This window comes from Parasteatoda tepidariorum, chromosome 8 (assembly GCF_043381705.1).
Source record: "Parasteatoda tepidariorum isolate YZ-2023 chromosome 8, CAS_Ptep_4.0, whole genome shotgun sequence".
NCBI classification, from domain to species: domain Eukaryota; kingdom Metazoa; phylum Arthropoda; class Arachnida; order Araneae; family Theridiidae; genus Parasteatoda; species Parasteatoda tepidariorum.
In genome coordinates, this window is record NC_092211.1 from 775,459 (window position 1) to 792,412 (window position 16,954).

At 31.6% G+C, this 16,954-nt stretch overlaps 1 protein-coding gene across 3 annotated transcripts in view; it reads right to left on the bottom strand.

The window, feature by feature from the left end:
- LOC122270833 (uncharacterized) overlaps positions 1 to 16,332 on the bottom strand; it is a 23,994-nt gene extending 7,662 nt beyond the window's left edge. The window contains exons 1-2 of one of the 3 annotated variants that reach the window (XR_011637379.1): positions 15,121 to 16,324; positions 8,322 to 8,799 (exon numbers count right to left, since the gene is read on the bottom strand). Coding sequence is in view for 2 of the 3 variants with exons in the window: in XM_043049779.2 (XP_042905713.1) it covers positions 8,388 to 8,799; positions 15,121 to 15,965 (1,257 nt within the window). In the remaining variant the exon portion in view is untranslated. Of the gene's footprint in view, positions 1 to 8,316; positions 8,800 to 15,120 lie in introns of those variants that run through there. The other 2 variants (XM_043049779.2, XM_071183991.1) reach the window with 2 other exon arrangements.
- Between the last annotated feature and the right edge of the window lie 622 nt (positions 16,333 to 16,954).

A 16,954-nucleotide genomic window follows, 5' to 3' on the forward strand; every position in this document is an offset into this window, starting at 1 on the left:
TCAGAAATAAAAATTGTGAATGAATTTCTGTAAAATAATATTGCTAATTATTTCGCTTTTGTTACGTTGAATACGTTATCAAGCACGTCAAACAGAAAATAAATAAATAAACAGTTCCTTAATTGATACTCTTTTACATCACACTTTTTAGTGTTCCAAAGCAGTTAAAAATCCCTACATCATTTTCAACACACTCTTTTCCCTCATCTGTTTTCCCTATTGCTGAAGAACAAAATTATTTTCTTATCTTTAACTACCACACCTGCTCGACCCCACCCTTTTTTCAATTTTGACAGTTTGGATCAAATGACGTTGGGTGAAATGTCGGTGGAACCGGCTTATTATTATTTTCCGGCTTTTTGAGAGCAAATATCATTATTAATAGATATAATTAATGAATATAAAAAATATAATTAAAGAATGTAATAGATATAATTGATGAAAGGAATATAATTAACAAAATACCTTATAGTAGTTATTTATTAATCCTGATTTGCTGTAAAGTATTTTAATTTATAACCGACGCTGACCAGCTGACCCAAATTTGAGTTTACGTCTATTGATGTTCAACTACGTAATTTTGTAATTTCGAACCCAATCCAGAAGGCTAGGGAACTCCTGGATCAGTACCCCCAGATGTATTGATTTGTTTTGTTAACTTGGAGGACTTAGTGACTCCAACAGAATTTAGCGTGCACCAGTCACCATTGGGATTCATCGGTCTGTTGGAATTGAACTCCCTTTCTCACGACAACGAGTTCAACGCTTGCTTGGCCTGCTGTATAAAATATATCTTGCTCAGTTCAACTTTAATCTTAAAATCTATGAACAAAAACAAGATAAATTTCTTCCGCTCTTTTTTGGAAGAAAAGTAAAATAAAAATATTAATACTACATCCTATTTTATAAGTTATCCAGATTTAAAAATTACCGCGTTAGGTTCCAAACATATTATTTTCAAAGTTATAGCTCGTTATTATAATTATGATCCAGTAATTTTTTTTTAGTTTTGTGCCTGTTACTTTGGTTATGTCAGAACGTGGTCAAAATTTCAAATCGCGATGGAAAAAGGAATGAAAGGCCGTTCAAATACTGTGTAAGCATCTTATGGTGGATGAGTTTTATTATTTGCTAAATTTTGATGGCAAAGTTGGATGAATGGTATAAGTAATGTTCATGTTAAGATTTGTAAATCCCCTTACACTAATTTTTTTTTTAAAAGCAAAACTTTTTTTTTGTAGATTAATGTACATCAATTTATCCCACATTGGTGTTTTGTGGGGGAAGGAAAAGTTAACATAGGCACAGACAGGAAATCATTGATCATACTTATGTTTTATAATATTTACTGTTATTTTTTTAAAAATATAAGTAAAGAATTTGCATTTTTTCAGAAGTTTTTTTTTCACTATAAAAGTAATTTTTTTCTGAAATATATTTGCTTCTAAGGGACAAAAGAACTTACCTAAAAAAGGTAATTCTCACAAATGGTATAAATTTGGGGGATTATTAGCCATATGAGGGGAGGAGCCCATCCTCCCAAGTTTTCAGCTGCCATATCCCATCCTCTTAGACTCAGCACGATCTCCTTGACCCATGCTGGTGGTTATCATGTTTTTTATTTAATATTTTAACAGTTTAATATTAAGACAGTTTAGCAGTTTCTTCTGTAAACTCTTTGTGGGTATTAAAATATTGACTGGTTTAAATTAGTTTATAACTAACGTATTTGCACAATTATATTATGGAATTTGTGTTTCAAATGATATTTAAAAGTCCTTTTAATTGAACAAAAATAAAAATCTTAAAATTCCGCAGCCACATCATTGAAGTTCTTATAAAAAGCGAATGGTACTTTAGAGCTACACGTGGCGCAGAAATCACAAAGTTTGAATCTTTACAGAGATTGAATAAAGCGAAAACAATTTTCACTTTTGTCTTTAAAAAAAAGAATAATAAAATCCCAAATTGAATCAGCCACGCAGCAAATATGCTCAACTGTCATCAATTTAGTAATATTCACTTGTTTATTTGGATTTTTTTCGCTCATTCTGAAGGGAAAATAAATTTAGTAAATATTGTACATATGAGGTTTATATTTAGAAAATTAAGAAATCAAATACAATTTTACTATACCCAATTAAATTTGATATTTTTTTTTTCATTTATGGAATCATTGTAAAGAAAATTTTAGTAGTATGGCTGTTTTGGAGTATTTAATACAATTCAATGCAAAAATATTATCAATGAATTTTGAGAATTTTCATTTAAACAAAGATCTACTTACTTCTAAAATAATTGAAAATAAGCTTATTTTGCATATAATGTGAAATTTTTTAAAAGAATTCATTACATTTCTTCAACTCTTGTTTGAAAGTCGCTAGAATCACCGTTCAACGAAATTATAAAGATTTAGTTTTCCCAAACGTGTTCCAAAGGCTCAGCTATTCGCAACATTTCGTCTTCCACTGAATTTACATGATTTACACAGTTTACCCAATTTTGAGTAGTAACGTTGCTCATGGCTTGCATAACGCAGATCGATCTGTGCATGGAGGAGAGGCAGGGACTATAGTGTGTAGAAAGGAGAGAAGGAAGTAGTAAGGCCTGTTTAGACGATTTCTCGGATTCAAGAAGTTGGACCGTGTAAACTTTTTTAAAAAAAAAATATTGCGAAATACCATATAAGAACATACTGTCTACCAGTTGTTTGAAACATTGATAGCTCTCCACAGCTACTTGTAGTTTCATATTAAAAAAATTTATTGATGTTCAAAAAAAGAATTATTTCCTTTTTATTTCTCGAAATCAAAATTAAATACTTATAATGATAATAATAAATAGCCACACCAGTTGAATCAGCCACGCAGCAAATTTGCTCAACTGTCATCAATTTAATAATATTCACTTGTTTATTTGGATTTTTTTCACTCATTCTGAAGGGGAAAAAATTTATTAAATATTGTACATATGAGGTTAATATTTAGAAAATTAAATAATCAAATACAATTTTACTATACCCAATTAAATTTGTTATTTTTTCTTCATTTATGAATCATCATAAAGAAAATTTTAGTAGTATGGCATTTTTGGAGTATTTAATACAGTTCAATGCAAAAATATTATCAAAGAATTTTGAGAACTTTCATTTAAGCTAAGATCTACTTACTTCTAAAATAATTGATAATAAACTTATTTTGCATATAATGTGAACTTTTTTAAAACAATTCATTACATTTCTTCAACACTTGTTTCAACGTCACTAGAATCACCATTCAACGAAATTATTAAGATTTGGTTTTCCCAAACGTTTTCCAAAGGCCCATCTATTCGCAACATTTCGTCCTCCACTGAATTTACATGATTTACACAGTGTACCCAATTTTGAGTAGTTACGTTGTTCATGGCTTGTATAACATACAAGCCATGAGCAACACTTGCATGAGCATTTTACACAATTTAATTTGAAGGTCTTATTTTCACGCTCAACATCACACGCTTTTATCTGACTCCATATCAATTCAATCGGATTCAGTGATATGGAGGTAGCCTTAAAACTCCATGTCCGTATTTTTCGGCAATATCTTCAACTCGATATCTGTCAAACAGGTGTTTGTTTTCTGCATCCTTTTGCAGAAGCTCTACTTTAGGCATATCGATATCCCATTCAATATTTTTGCTGGATAGCCATTCTTGGATTGAGCTTTTATTTCCAAGAATTAGTGGGAGTTTTCTCCACTTTGACGGAGTAGTTCATCATTATCCACAACAATATCACTTTTCGGTCTTAATTTAGGTATCACTTTTTTTAACCAATTTTAAGAATGGTTACCGTCCATTTCTTCTCCACTTTTTTCCCCTATAAATACATCTGCGTCACCTCAAACANCTTGTGAAATGTAAAAGGTCCTCCTTTAATGAATTTTTCGTTGCATCCAAATGCACAGCAGTATACCACCATTTTTTTTAAATTTTATAGTTAAAAACACAGCTCATCAATTCACCTCCATAGGAAAAGAATGGGGAGAGGGTTTACTGGAGGGAAAATCGTCCAGGAATCACGTGACGATGTTCTTTGCAACGAGGGATGGGGGACTGGTTCTCTCTACCTAAATTACTCCTCTAAGGTGTAAACAGGCCTTTAAGGAGTAGTCCGTATCTCCTATAAATAGAAGAAAGCTTCTTCTATAATCATCACCTCCTCCTTCCCCTCAGGGGAAGAGCTAGTTAACTCATCTCTCCTCCTTTCCGTCAAGGGAAGGAGGAGAGGCTTGTTTAATTTGAAAGTTTTATTTTCAAGAAGAACATCAGGCGGTTTTATCTGACTCCATATGAATTGAATCGGATTCAGTTCACAGTTATATGGAGGTAGTCTTAAAACTGTATGTCCGTATTTTTCGGCAATATCTTCAACTCGATATCTGTCAAACAGGTGTTTGTTTTCTGCATCCTTTTGCAGAAGCTCTACTTTAAGCATATCGATATCCCATTCAATATTTTTGCTGCATAGCCATTCTTGTATTGAGCTTTTATTTCCAACAATTAGTGGGAGTTTTCTACACTTTGATGGAGTGGTAGGAAGCATTATCCACAACAATATCACTTTTCGGTCTTAATTTAGGTATCACTTTTTTTTTTTAACCAATTTTAAAAATGGTTACTGTCCATTTCTTCTCCACTTTTTTTCCCCCTATAAATACATCTGCGTCACCTGAAACAAATCCTTCTTTGCTCCCAATGTGAGTAATGATCAACCTTCTTCCTTTTGATTCAGCTAAACCAACAGTTAAATTCGAAGATGGAGCTCCATAGCTGGTCTTAATCGTTGCATCTTGCCATGTTTTACTGGGGAAATGACCTTCATTAACCCAGGTAATATATTGGCACATTTTTCCTTTTGTATTCTTTAATACTACGCAAATCATCCCACCGCCACAAAAGTATATCATTCCCCCTTCTATAAGAGAAGATTGACTTTTTCTTTTCTTGACAGAAAAGTAAGTTCCATCAAAAAGTCCTTCACGAGTCCTTTCTCCCAATACTCGTCCCAATACAATATTTAACATAGGGTTCATTTAACATTTCAAGACAAAAAAAAATAATAATCAATGGTACTACGAAAAAACATATTTTGTAATTATAAAGTTAGCGCTGTTGGTTTGGTTTTAAGTTTATTCTCAGAAATAAAACTGGGTCAGAACTAATGAAATACAGTCAAAACTTACAACAAAATATGAATTCAGTGGTATGCTGAGGCCACTTTATCGTGAGTGGTTTTGAAACCTCCTCAAAACTTACTTAGTATCTCATGTTTATAATATAGAGATTTTGTATTCCAAATACTACCTTTTCTTCAAGAGTTCAATGAATGTACTGTCCATTTTAATATTCCATTTAAAACTTTCCAATCCTATTGATGTATTGTCTTATTATTTTTCTATTTGCTACTTGCCATATTCTTATTTTTATCTTTACTAATTCATATTGTTTTATTACGTTATTATTAATTCATATTGTTTTATTACGTTATTATTAATTCATATTGTTTTATTACGTTATTATTAATTCATATTGTTTTATTTCTATTATACCCAACCATACTGCTGTTATGTAAGCGTTATTCCCTACTATATTTTTTACTACCCTTATTTTTTTACAACATTCTTACATCACTTTGTTAATCATATCAAATCCTATGATACTGCACCTGTTGCTGTAAAGTTTAAACCATCATGCAATATGTTATTGCTATCACATCCACTGTATTACTCCTATTTCTGAAACTTCCCTCGTTTGTTTATTCAATAAATTGTTAAAAATTGTGATCCTTCCTTCCCTCCGTTTGGAGTTGCATAATACTGAATGCGGACTCTGACGTCTTGGTGATGCATGATATTCATACCAGTTAGATTTCCAATTACCCAAAATTCTATTCTCTTTTTATCAAATTATTTTCGATCAACATTATTAGCTTTGTCTTAACCCTTATTTTATTTCGATCGAAGGTGCGTTCCTTAGTTGCACAGGAACTCCGTTGCTTACGAACAACATCTCCCGCGTTTGTTCAAATTTTTGGCTCTTTTGTGATGCAATACACATAAAAAAAATTTTTATTAAGAAAGGTGAAGCAAGTGTATTTAAGGCTACAGACAATAAGGAACAGATTCATTAAAAATTATATACGAAGCAATTAATCCTGTCAGCATACTGTTAAGGTATGAGTAAGTTTTCAGAAAAGTTTACTTTCTATCATGCAATTTTTTTTCGTAAAAAAATATTCATCCGGAACGCTCCGTTCCTGACAGTAACAACAACGAAAATGACTTGAATGAAGTTCCAGAAAGTGTAGTTTGAGAAGAAGGCAAGGAAATGTCAAGTTGGCATCCGGTTTTCTAATCCCCGGCAGTAACCACAACGAAAATATTTTTAATGATGAAGTTCCAGAAAGTGTAGTTCCAGAGGAAGGCAAATAAATTTCAAGATGGTATCTGCTATTCTTCGCTTGTGACAGTAACAACAAAAGAAAATTTTCTTAATGATCAAGTTCCAGAAAGTGTCGTTCGAGAGGTAGGGAAAGAATTGTCAAGATGGCATTCGGTATTCTCAGTTCCTGAAAGTAACAATGAACGAGAATATTTTTAATGATGAAAATCCAGAAAACATTGTTCGAGAGGAAGGCTAAGAATTGTCAAGACGGCATTCGGCATTCTCCGTTCCTGAAAGTAACAATGAACGAAAATATTTTTAATGATGAAAATCCAGAAAACATTGTTCGAGAGGAAGGCTAAGAATTGTCAAGATGGCATTCGGTATTCTCCGTTACTGAAAGTAACAATGAACGAAAATATTTTTAATGATGAAAATCCAAAAATTGTAGCTTGACTTGAAGGCAAAGAACTGTCAAGTTGACATCCGGTATTCTTTATAAATATATTTTTAGAGGGAAGATTTTTAAAAAAGTATAAACTGAAAGGCTTTTCACTATTTTAATATTCAGCAAATGCCTCAAGAAATCTTATGTGGTTTTAATTTATCTCTTTATCATTTGACTTAAAAAAAATTAAAATTAAATATTTGATAATCTCAAATAGCCGACCGGCCTGTGTAGGGGGCAGGGAACTGTCGGTGCATCAGAAAGGTTCTGGGTTGAATCTCGGGCAAGGCACCGATGTTCTTTCCTTCTGTGTACTATCTGTCCTCACTGTGGGAGCGACGTTGTCCCATCTAAGATGGTGCCCCTGAAAGAGAGGCAAACAAAACCGCCCTGTATATGCCTGAATTGATGGATGTTAACACCGGTGGGTATTGCAAAAAAAAAGTAATAATCTCAAATTTGTTATATATAATGAATAAAAGGACCATATATTAATAATTTACACCAAAAAATTTTTTCATTGTGTTTTTTAGTTCACATTTATTGAATAAATTCTTTAAATATTTCATCAAAGAAATACTGAACAAAATTACAAATACTCATCTGGTAAATGATTTTGATGAGTGTACAGTTATGAATTTTTATTTAAATTTTAACTCATTGCAATTTTGATATTAAATTAATTTTTCATACAATTGAATAAAATAATTAGTAGTTTAAAAAAAATAATGAGGAATTCAGTATTGAATATGTTTAAAATTGTGCATAAAATGTTTTATGGTGGCTAATAAAATCAAGAATTGAGTTCCTTGTCTGAAACTTATTATTTTCAAATGATTTTATAAAATCTTTCAAAGTGTTTTTCTATTTTGATAATTTTATACATATAATTGTATAATAAAGTTTCAACACAGAGAAGAAAAAAAATGTGACTTTTTTTAATTAGAAAAATTTTTAAAAAAATATTTTTTAAGTGCTTAAAAGGTACTTATTTTTTGTGGACAATTTGGTTGCAGTCCCTGTTGAAAGTTTTACTGTTAATATTCTCGACCTAAGAGGAATCGAATCTTATTATTATTACGTTTTCTACACACCATCGCAACTTTAGGTTCTTTTGTCTGATGTGATTCTATTATTTTACTAATAGAATAATATTTTATATATATTTAAGTGTATAATACTTCCCTGCTCGTGTGCAAAAAATCACAAAAATTACTTTATATAGAAGCGATGCTCTATATTATAAAACCTACAAATAAAACATTCGTGTTTTGATAATTAATTTCCTACAAAATGTTATAGCTAACATACCTTCTACAAAAGGAAAATTTAATTGTTTGTATAGCAAAAATCTAGTGTTGAGTTTTAATAATTTCCTAGGAAAAATTGGGAAAGTTCATCTTTGGTGTTGAGTCGAAACTATGTACAATTAACAATTGCAATTTACCTATTAGAATGAAATTTATTCTTCGAAATTATCCAGCTTTTTCAGCTCTACACAGGTAAAAAGCATTCAATGTTCCAAAAGAATATAATCTTTTAGAATCTTCGGAACATTAAGCTGGTCAACACCACATGGAAGCTGAAGGCATGTCGCCAGCTGCCCTCGAACGGAACACCTTGAAAGATGGGCCAGAGACCTTGGTCCTCTGGGTGAGATGACGTTTTCCAGCACATGGTTTACATACCAATCCCATGCGTAAGTTAATCGATCAGATGTTTCAATTGCTTTGACACTCTTTTTGAACTCTTCCTGACACAGGAATGGTTCTGTTATACTATTCCATAATAACTTCACTGCGTAGGGTCCTATAGTTGGATCCATGTCAGACTTTGCTAGAAAAAACAAACGCAGAGTTTGCAGTGCGCGGAATGTTGTGGAGTTGCATTCATAGTCAATGTCCACTATAATTGATTTAGCCAATCTGTAACAGGAAAAAAATGTAATTAAAAATTACTAAAATATAATGGTTGGTGCAATATAATGATAAGCCACAGTTGTCGAAAATCGATGTTTTCACATCAAACAGTCCATTAGCATAATTTTTTGGATAAATACTTTTCAAATTTATACAACTTCCACTTGATAACGTACAATTTGAAAGTGTGGCTTATTATTATTTTATTTTCTTGTCATCTTTTTAAGTGCGAAGATTATTATTTAATAAATATAATAAATGGATATAATAAATATAATTGATGAAAAGAATATAATTAGTTACAAAATATCTTATGGTAGTAATTTATTAATCCTGATCTGCTGTAAAGTATTTTGATATAGGGTAAACCAACCAGTGAAGGAACACTACCCAGTGAAGGAACATTTCATATATATTCATTAAAAATAAGAATTTGAAAGTTTTTCTTTAGATTGATTGGTAACAATAGCTTACTGCCAAACAATAGGAAGTCATCTAGCAATATTTTGGATTACCTGGTCAAATAGACTTCTCTGNTGGATTTGAACTCCCGTTCTCACGAACACGTGTTCAACGCCTGCCAGGCCTGCTGTATTAAATATTCCTTGCTCAATTCAACTTTTATCTTAAATTTTATGAAGAAAAACAAGATGAATTTCTTCCGATTTTTTTTTCTTTTGAGAAAATAAATAAATAAAAATATTAATGCTACATCTTATTTTGTAAGTTATTAAGGTTGACAAATACCGTTTTAGGTTCCAAATATGGCATTTCCTAAGTCATAACTCGTTATATTAATTAATATTTTTTATGTGGTAATTTTTTTTCTAGTTTTGTCTGTTACTTTGTTTATGTCAGAAAGTGGTCAAAATTTAATATCGTGATAAAAATGAGATAGGGGCCGTTCAGATATTGCGTAAGCATCTAATGGTGAAGTTTTTTTTTATCATTTCTTTCTTTTTTCTTGGTGAAGTTGAAAGATTGGTATAAGTAATGTTTATGCTAAGACTTATGAAATCCCCTTATATTCATTTTTCTTTAAAAAACGAAATAAAAAATGTAAAAAAAAATAAATAATTATCCTGATATGCTCAAATATGACTCCTTAGTCTCTTTTTCACAAGTGACGCAATTTTCACAAACTTTAAAGTATATATATATAAATTCCTTCCAGGTTTTATTTATTTTACAGTTATACAACGGCAACTACAGTTGATTTTAGTAGTAGAGTTTTATTGACACTGCAATTGCATGACACTTACTAATTATATTCAAGCATCAATTTTAAATAATTTTGAACGTTGTGATTTCAGAGTTGAAGTTCTGTCGCGTAGCGAATTTCCGACAAATTGTCCTCTTTCTTCCTAATATCCACGAAATTCTCAACATGTTTCTATTTGCGCTAAAATTGCGTGAAATTAGAATGTTTTTCATTTTTATTTAACAGAATTTTTTTACTCTGCTGAAGCCTCAAATTAAGCATGTAAAATTGATTAGACATTTAGGGAAGTGAATCAATAGAAAAATGACAAGAAAATATTTCAGATATAAGAGATAAACCCTATCTTGTCAATTAAGGTGGTCTTCCTATACTTAGGGAGGGGGATAGAAGATTAGGATTACCTTCCTGAAGTCAGTAAGAATACAAAAGCAATGGGAATCACAAAAGAAAAAAAAAATTATAAATCAAATCCTTGACAAAAAAAAGAAAAAAAATCGCTATTGCACTGGGCAATGAAATTTCTACTGCCCCTGTATGTATCCAGACAAATTTTCCTGGGCTTGTTGTGATTTCATTAAATATTTCAACGTTTTGAATGAAGAAGACTATCCTTCGATTTCTGAATATAATGCAAATGTTTGAGGATGACGAAGAATTGATAAGTGAATGCAGTTCTTACAAAGCAACTGTCAAGGAATTTTGCGTTGCTGGAAAGAAATTGATCCAGTTTTGGGAATCAAAGACCGAACTCGATCCAAAAATCATCTAAGTGGCAATTAGATGTTCGTCGGTGCTTACAAACAGCATGGACGTATCGTTTTCAAAGTATAAAAATGTATTAAGTGATGAACAACATAGCATAAATGAAAGTAATCTGGCAATGCAAAACTAATACCAAAATTCTGCTCATTTAAATAAAAATATTACCTGAGATCAAAAGAAATACTCAGGCATACGACAAAAAAAAAGAAGAAATACTTTTGCTGTGTATTTTTTACGCTTTTTTTTATTATTTGCATAATTTCTGTGTTTTGCATTATTCATATAAGAAATTTTTTTGTATTCACAATCTGGGTCATTTTCAAAACATCCCTCGAATTTCCGGTCTATTTTCCCGTGACAAACTACCAGCAATCATTATGATTTCAAAGTAAATCCTTATCTTTCATTTTCTTTTGCATTGTTCTAAGCAATTCATAATTAAAACGAGATTAATTAGCACACGATGTCAAGGTGCCTCTAAGAGGCCTTAAGATCTCAAACAAACATAAAGTTTTTTTTTTTTTTTTTTNAATGTAAATCCTTATCTTTCATTTTCTTTTGCATTGTTCTAAGCAATTCATAATTAAAACAAGATTAATTAGCTCAAGGTGTCTCTAAGAGGCCTTAAGATCTCAAACAAACATAAAAGTTTTTTTTTTTTTTGGCTTCTATAGAATGTCAAGAAAAAGATCTGATATTTTAAATTTGTTTAAGCAAGAAAAATGACAGTTTGAAATGGATCTTTTGCTCTGTACACAATCATAGTACAATCAGCCCCCCCTCAAAAAAATGAATTCTCCTTCATTTTGTGTAAATCCCTATCAATCTTCGCGATGATACAAATCCGACCCCAAATTAATAAACTAAAAAAAAAAATTTGGTAGTAAGGTTTTTTCCCTCAAATAAAAACTGAGAAAAAAAACCTTTTTTTTTCCATTATCTGATCTCTCCGTACTTCCTGGGAGTGAATTTATTTTTCACTAAGCTTGAACGTATTACAAATGCCTTGATAGAAATAAGCTTTTAATTCAGAAATGAAAATTAAGATTATTGCTTTTGTGTCTGATCAGGAATAAATTTTATAGTTCGTTTATGTAAAAAACTCCCCTAGCCATTCGCCCGGAGTGGGGACAGTGACTATCGTTACAAAGTTTAACTATTTCATGTAGGGATGTTGGATCATTATTTAAGACAGGTTTTTATTCGGGGAGCCGAGAGAAAGGAAATTAGGGGTGAAAGAAGCTCCCCTCTTTAGAATGCAGTATTTCTTGTCTCCATAGCAGCAGACGGTCTTTGACTTTCTATAGATAATCTAAAGGTCACTCTCATTCAAAAAATGGAGGAAGACAAACAAGTAACACAATTAGTACTTCAAGATTGCTTTTATCTCGTCGAAACAAAATGGAAGTGACCATCACGATTAAATTTAAGCCACAGATTTGGATCGAGTTACAAATGTTTAATAATTTAGTACAACAAACGTAATAAAGGTTTTCTTAATATACAAATTAAATTACTGTCATTCCATTTATAAGAACACGCTCTACATCACTGAATTATGAAAATTCTTCTTTGATGAAAATTTATAGATAAACGTTTAAAAAGAAGTTAGTTATACATTTCTAGTGGTTTGTAACGTTCTGAATTAGTGTTGCCGGGCAGGTTGTTCATTGTCTTTTATTTGTTGGCTGACTTGTATAACATAAAATATGAATAATTAGTTTTTAAGCACTTTTTTATTGATAAAATGGCACGAAAATTATTATTCGAAAAATTTGAATTTATGAAAATTTTTATACCATACAATTCAAACTTTTTTTTTATCGCTAACAAATTAATTAGTAAAAATTATTTCATTCATCAAAGTTCCTCATTATACAACATATTTTTTTTATTACCGTCGTTTAGCAGCCGACCCAATTTTTGGGTTTATGACTACTAATGTGCAACGCCCTTGTAAATTTGAATCGAATTCAGAAGACAAGGGAACTCCTGGATCAACTATTTGGAGAAATTTACTTCGTGGAGGACTTTTTGATGGAACTAACCCGAATTTGCATTACACGGAGAGGAAAACCGCGAAAACAACCCACGGTTAGTCTGACGGTAAGGGGATTGTAATCCATCATGATCCGTCGACCACTGAGGATATTTCACGTCAGCACAGTGGTTGATGTAAGCAGAATGTGGAATTCGTATCGACCAACCATCACTGGGATTCGAACCAGGTTCACCTCATTGTAAGGCGAACGCTCTATCCTCGGAGCCATCACGGTTCTATGTATTACAGATTTGTCTTTAGGCCAAGGGCTTAATACTTTATGTAAAGTATTAAGCCTTACATTTCATTTTATCCAATGACTCATTATCCAATCCCCTGTTTCATTTTATCCAATGACTCAAATGATAAGATGTGAAATGTTGCACATGAGGGTGACAAATTTTTAGATTGCTATAGCGATTAAACTATAAAAACAAAGTTTCAAAACTTTGTCTACCTCTTATATTGGGGATGATAAATCCGAAATTTGTCGGAAAGAAAGTAAATTTCTAAAAAAAAGTGCGTTCTCTATCGTCCAAAAAAGTATATTCCGTCACGGTTAAAATTATAATACCTATTATAAAAACTGTTATACATATTTCTAAAAATGTATAATTGTGAAAGGAATTTATAGAAGGAAAATCCGACCTAAATTCTAAAGGTGCTCCTTTTTTTAATTTTTTTTTCGTAATGTTTACTAAAGTTTTAATTCTCTACAGCAGCGGCGTTTAATTTTTTTCAGCCCTAAATGATTAAACCTCCCTTGGTAGAACACTGACTTTGTAAAAAAAGCAAATTAGCAGATGTGAATTTGCTGCGAATAAAAATTTTTTTTTTCATTCTTTCATCTATTCCAATCTTAAAATTCGATTTTATGTTAGGCTGCTGAATTCGCAAGTCTGCAGCAACTTTTAGTCTATTAATTCTTGGCGAATGCATAAATCAAATTGAATAAAATAACCGAATTACGGTATTTGAAAAAGAAATATTATAAAATGTCAAAGTTATGAGAGAGAAATAATTAGTCATTCTTAAATTTGGTAACTTTATTTTAAGCTTTAAGAGTTCGCTGATATAAAAGCAAATCTTTTTAGTAATTTATTTAGTATATTGCTTTTGGAAAAGAACATAATTTTTTTTCCAATGCCCATCTGGAGAAAGACCATACAGGCATCTGAATGGCCGATTTGTTGACCACTCTTTCAAGAGCACCATATTGGACGGGTCAGCGCTGTAAGGACAGATAGTACAGAGAATGAAAGAAAATCCATGCCCTGGCCGGGATTCGAACCCAAAACCTTTCTGATGCAAGGCCAGTTTCCCGACTCTTACACAGGCCGGTCGGCAAAGAATATAAAATACATTTTAAAATTTGTTATTTCTTTTTTTTTATTGGGGAATTATTTAAATGATTTCATAATAATAACTAAATTAATAAAAATAAATTAATTATTGGGTGAATACAAACATATTACAGGTTTCAAAAACCATTTCTACTTAAAAAAAAAGAAGTGCCTAACTCACGGAACACTTGTGACCTTTCCACGGAACGCCTGGGTTCCACAAAACACCTTTTGGTGTTTTTAAAGCTTTTTCAACGTGAATGGAGATTAAAGACTTGCCGCCCACTTCTTTCAATAAACATTTGCGCCTCTGCTTAAGGTTGCTACTTTGTTAATGAAATTTATATTTTCTTGCTTATTATCGATTAAATTTACTATTAGTTAATCTACTATTATTATTATTTATGGTAATTTATTTTTTGAATAAAATTCAAAACTAGTTTAATAATAATATTATTTGTCAGTTTTTTTTCCGCACCCAGTAAGCAAATGGATTTTTCAGTTAAATCGAAAGATTACTTAATTCGAGTATAATTAGTAATAAAATTTATTTCACATGAGTAGTAGTAATTAATAGAAATTATGCGGATAACCTGCAAAACAAATAAAGCAGAAAACTTTTTTTTTTAAAATACGTTTAATTGTTTTTTATTTTTTATTTTAATTACAATATTTTAAATACTGTATTAAAAAAAAGGGTGTATCTGGTAAATAACGACATTTTGCAGAAAAAAACACTTATGCTGATATTGGGTGATTACGTGGATAACTGTAAATTAAGCAGTTTTCCACGATTCAGGCCAATTTGTAGGGGTTTTGCACTTGATATAAAAAAATAATAAATGGTACTAAAAATTATCTATAGAATATTTCACATTTTCATACTCTCAGCAATATAAGATGAAGAACAATAGTTTAACAAACAGAAAATAATTAAATAGAAAAATAATAATACTTACCTGAATAATGAAAACTGCAAACAAAAACCACTCACTCCTGACACGTTCTCTATCTTTCCAAATTTGATTAATGGAATAAGAAATTCAGCGTGTTCATATATAAACCAATTAAATGAAATGTAAGATCTGCTGTCTACTTTTTTCCATAACACCAATATATCTAGTTTAAGTTCGTTTGCTGCTCTAAATATATCTTCAAACAATAAAACATCATCGATAGTCAAAGAGTGTGGCATATTATAAAATCCATTTATAATAAACAATCTCAAAAGTTCGAGAAATACACTCTGGTGAACGCAAAATTTAGATGAAAGCCTTAAAAGTTTTTGAATTTTCATACGAAAAGGAAGGATATTTAAAGGATAGCGAGCCTCTTTGTAGATTTCAATCGCTTTTACATAAAACTTCAGAGCAGACGATAAATACCGACTGCATTGGTTTTCTTCGTGGAATTCAATCAGAAGGCGGCCACACCACATTAATATCTTGTAAGGTGACCCAACACCACGAAAAAGTTTTTTCAAAATTTCAGTTGATGAAAAATCGTCATCACATGTTGGTACCATTATGGTTTCTATTCGAAAAGAATAACTGGAAAATAATCTCAACCCACCAATATTTTCTTCACTATCTCTCTCCTCATCTTTAGAAAAAACAGTATCCTCTTTTTCAAGCCCGCAACGGCAAATCATTCCATTTGGAGCATTTTCTTTCAGATGGAACGCTTTGTAAACAAGCGAGAAATCGCGATAGTCCACACTTGTGGTAGCCATTGTATGAATAAATTTCCAAAGGAAAAGAAATGTTAAAGACGCTTCGAAATTTCGATTTGGAACTATTTTCATAAATGCTACAACTTGTTACTTCTTGAAAGAAACCACCAGGTGACTGGATACCCGTATTTCAAGTTTTAAGAAAGTCGTTTATTATTATTTGAACCACATGAATGGAAATATGACTTTAGTGTGACATTGACAGTGTGTTCGAAACTTGTAAGAAATGTATTGCCTTCAAGATATGAAATGAATGGTCAGCTGTACCCTCCCCCCCTCAATTAACTAGTAAAGCACTGTAAGATGAGTGCTTGAAAGAAACACCTGCCTGAATAATCTGTTTGAAAGAATACTAGAATAGCGGTTAAAAAAAATTTTTTTTTTTCCGATTTGAAATATGCAAGTCTAACAATCGAGCTTTCTTGGTTGAACTCCATAGTTATAAAAGAAACTCTATTAGCAGCTTTTAATATTCTAACCAAGAAAAAAAAATAATAATTTTGTGCTTAGTGCGAAGAAGGAAATGTTTTAAATTATAAATTTATTCTATTATTAGATCAAAAATCAATGGGGATTTCCACCATCAATTGTCAGAAAGGGTAAAAACCAAAGTGTGGAGAGATCTTCGACAGAACACCATTCCAGACTGGCCGCGCCGCGAAGCGGTGGCTCAGTTTCGACTATATACCGGACATGACTGCCTAGCCGCGCACCTGTTTCGTTTAGGGCTGGCACCTGATCCCTATTGTTCTCTATGCATGAGCCAAGCTGTTTTGGACGGCAGCCACATCCTGTGCTGCAGGGCCCTCCGCGGGTCGTCGTCTACCGAGCGATATTGGGAAGCAAGAGCGCTCCTAAGGAAATGACTTTTTACTTTCTTGTTTTGTTCCTATGTTTTTGCTTTTTCATGTCAATTACCTCTGCCATTTGAAATAAATAAATAAATTTATTCTGGGGTGTATGGTCATGCTGAAAATGAATAAAATATACTGAATAATGGTTTTCAAAAAAGAACTGTAAGGATTTAGAATAGTTATCAGAAATATATAACTCTTTTTTCT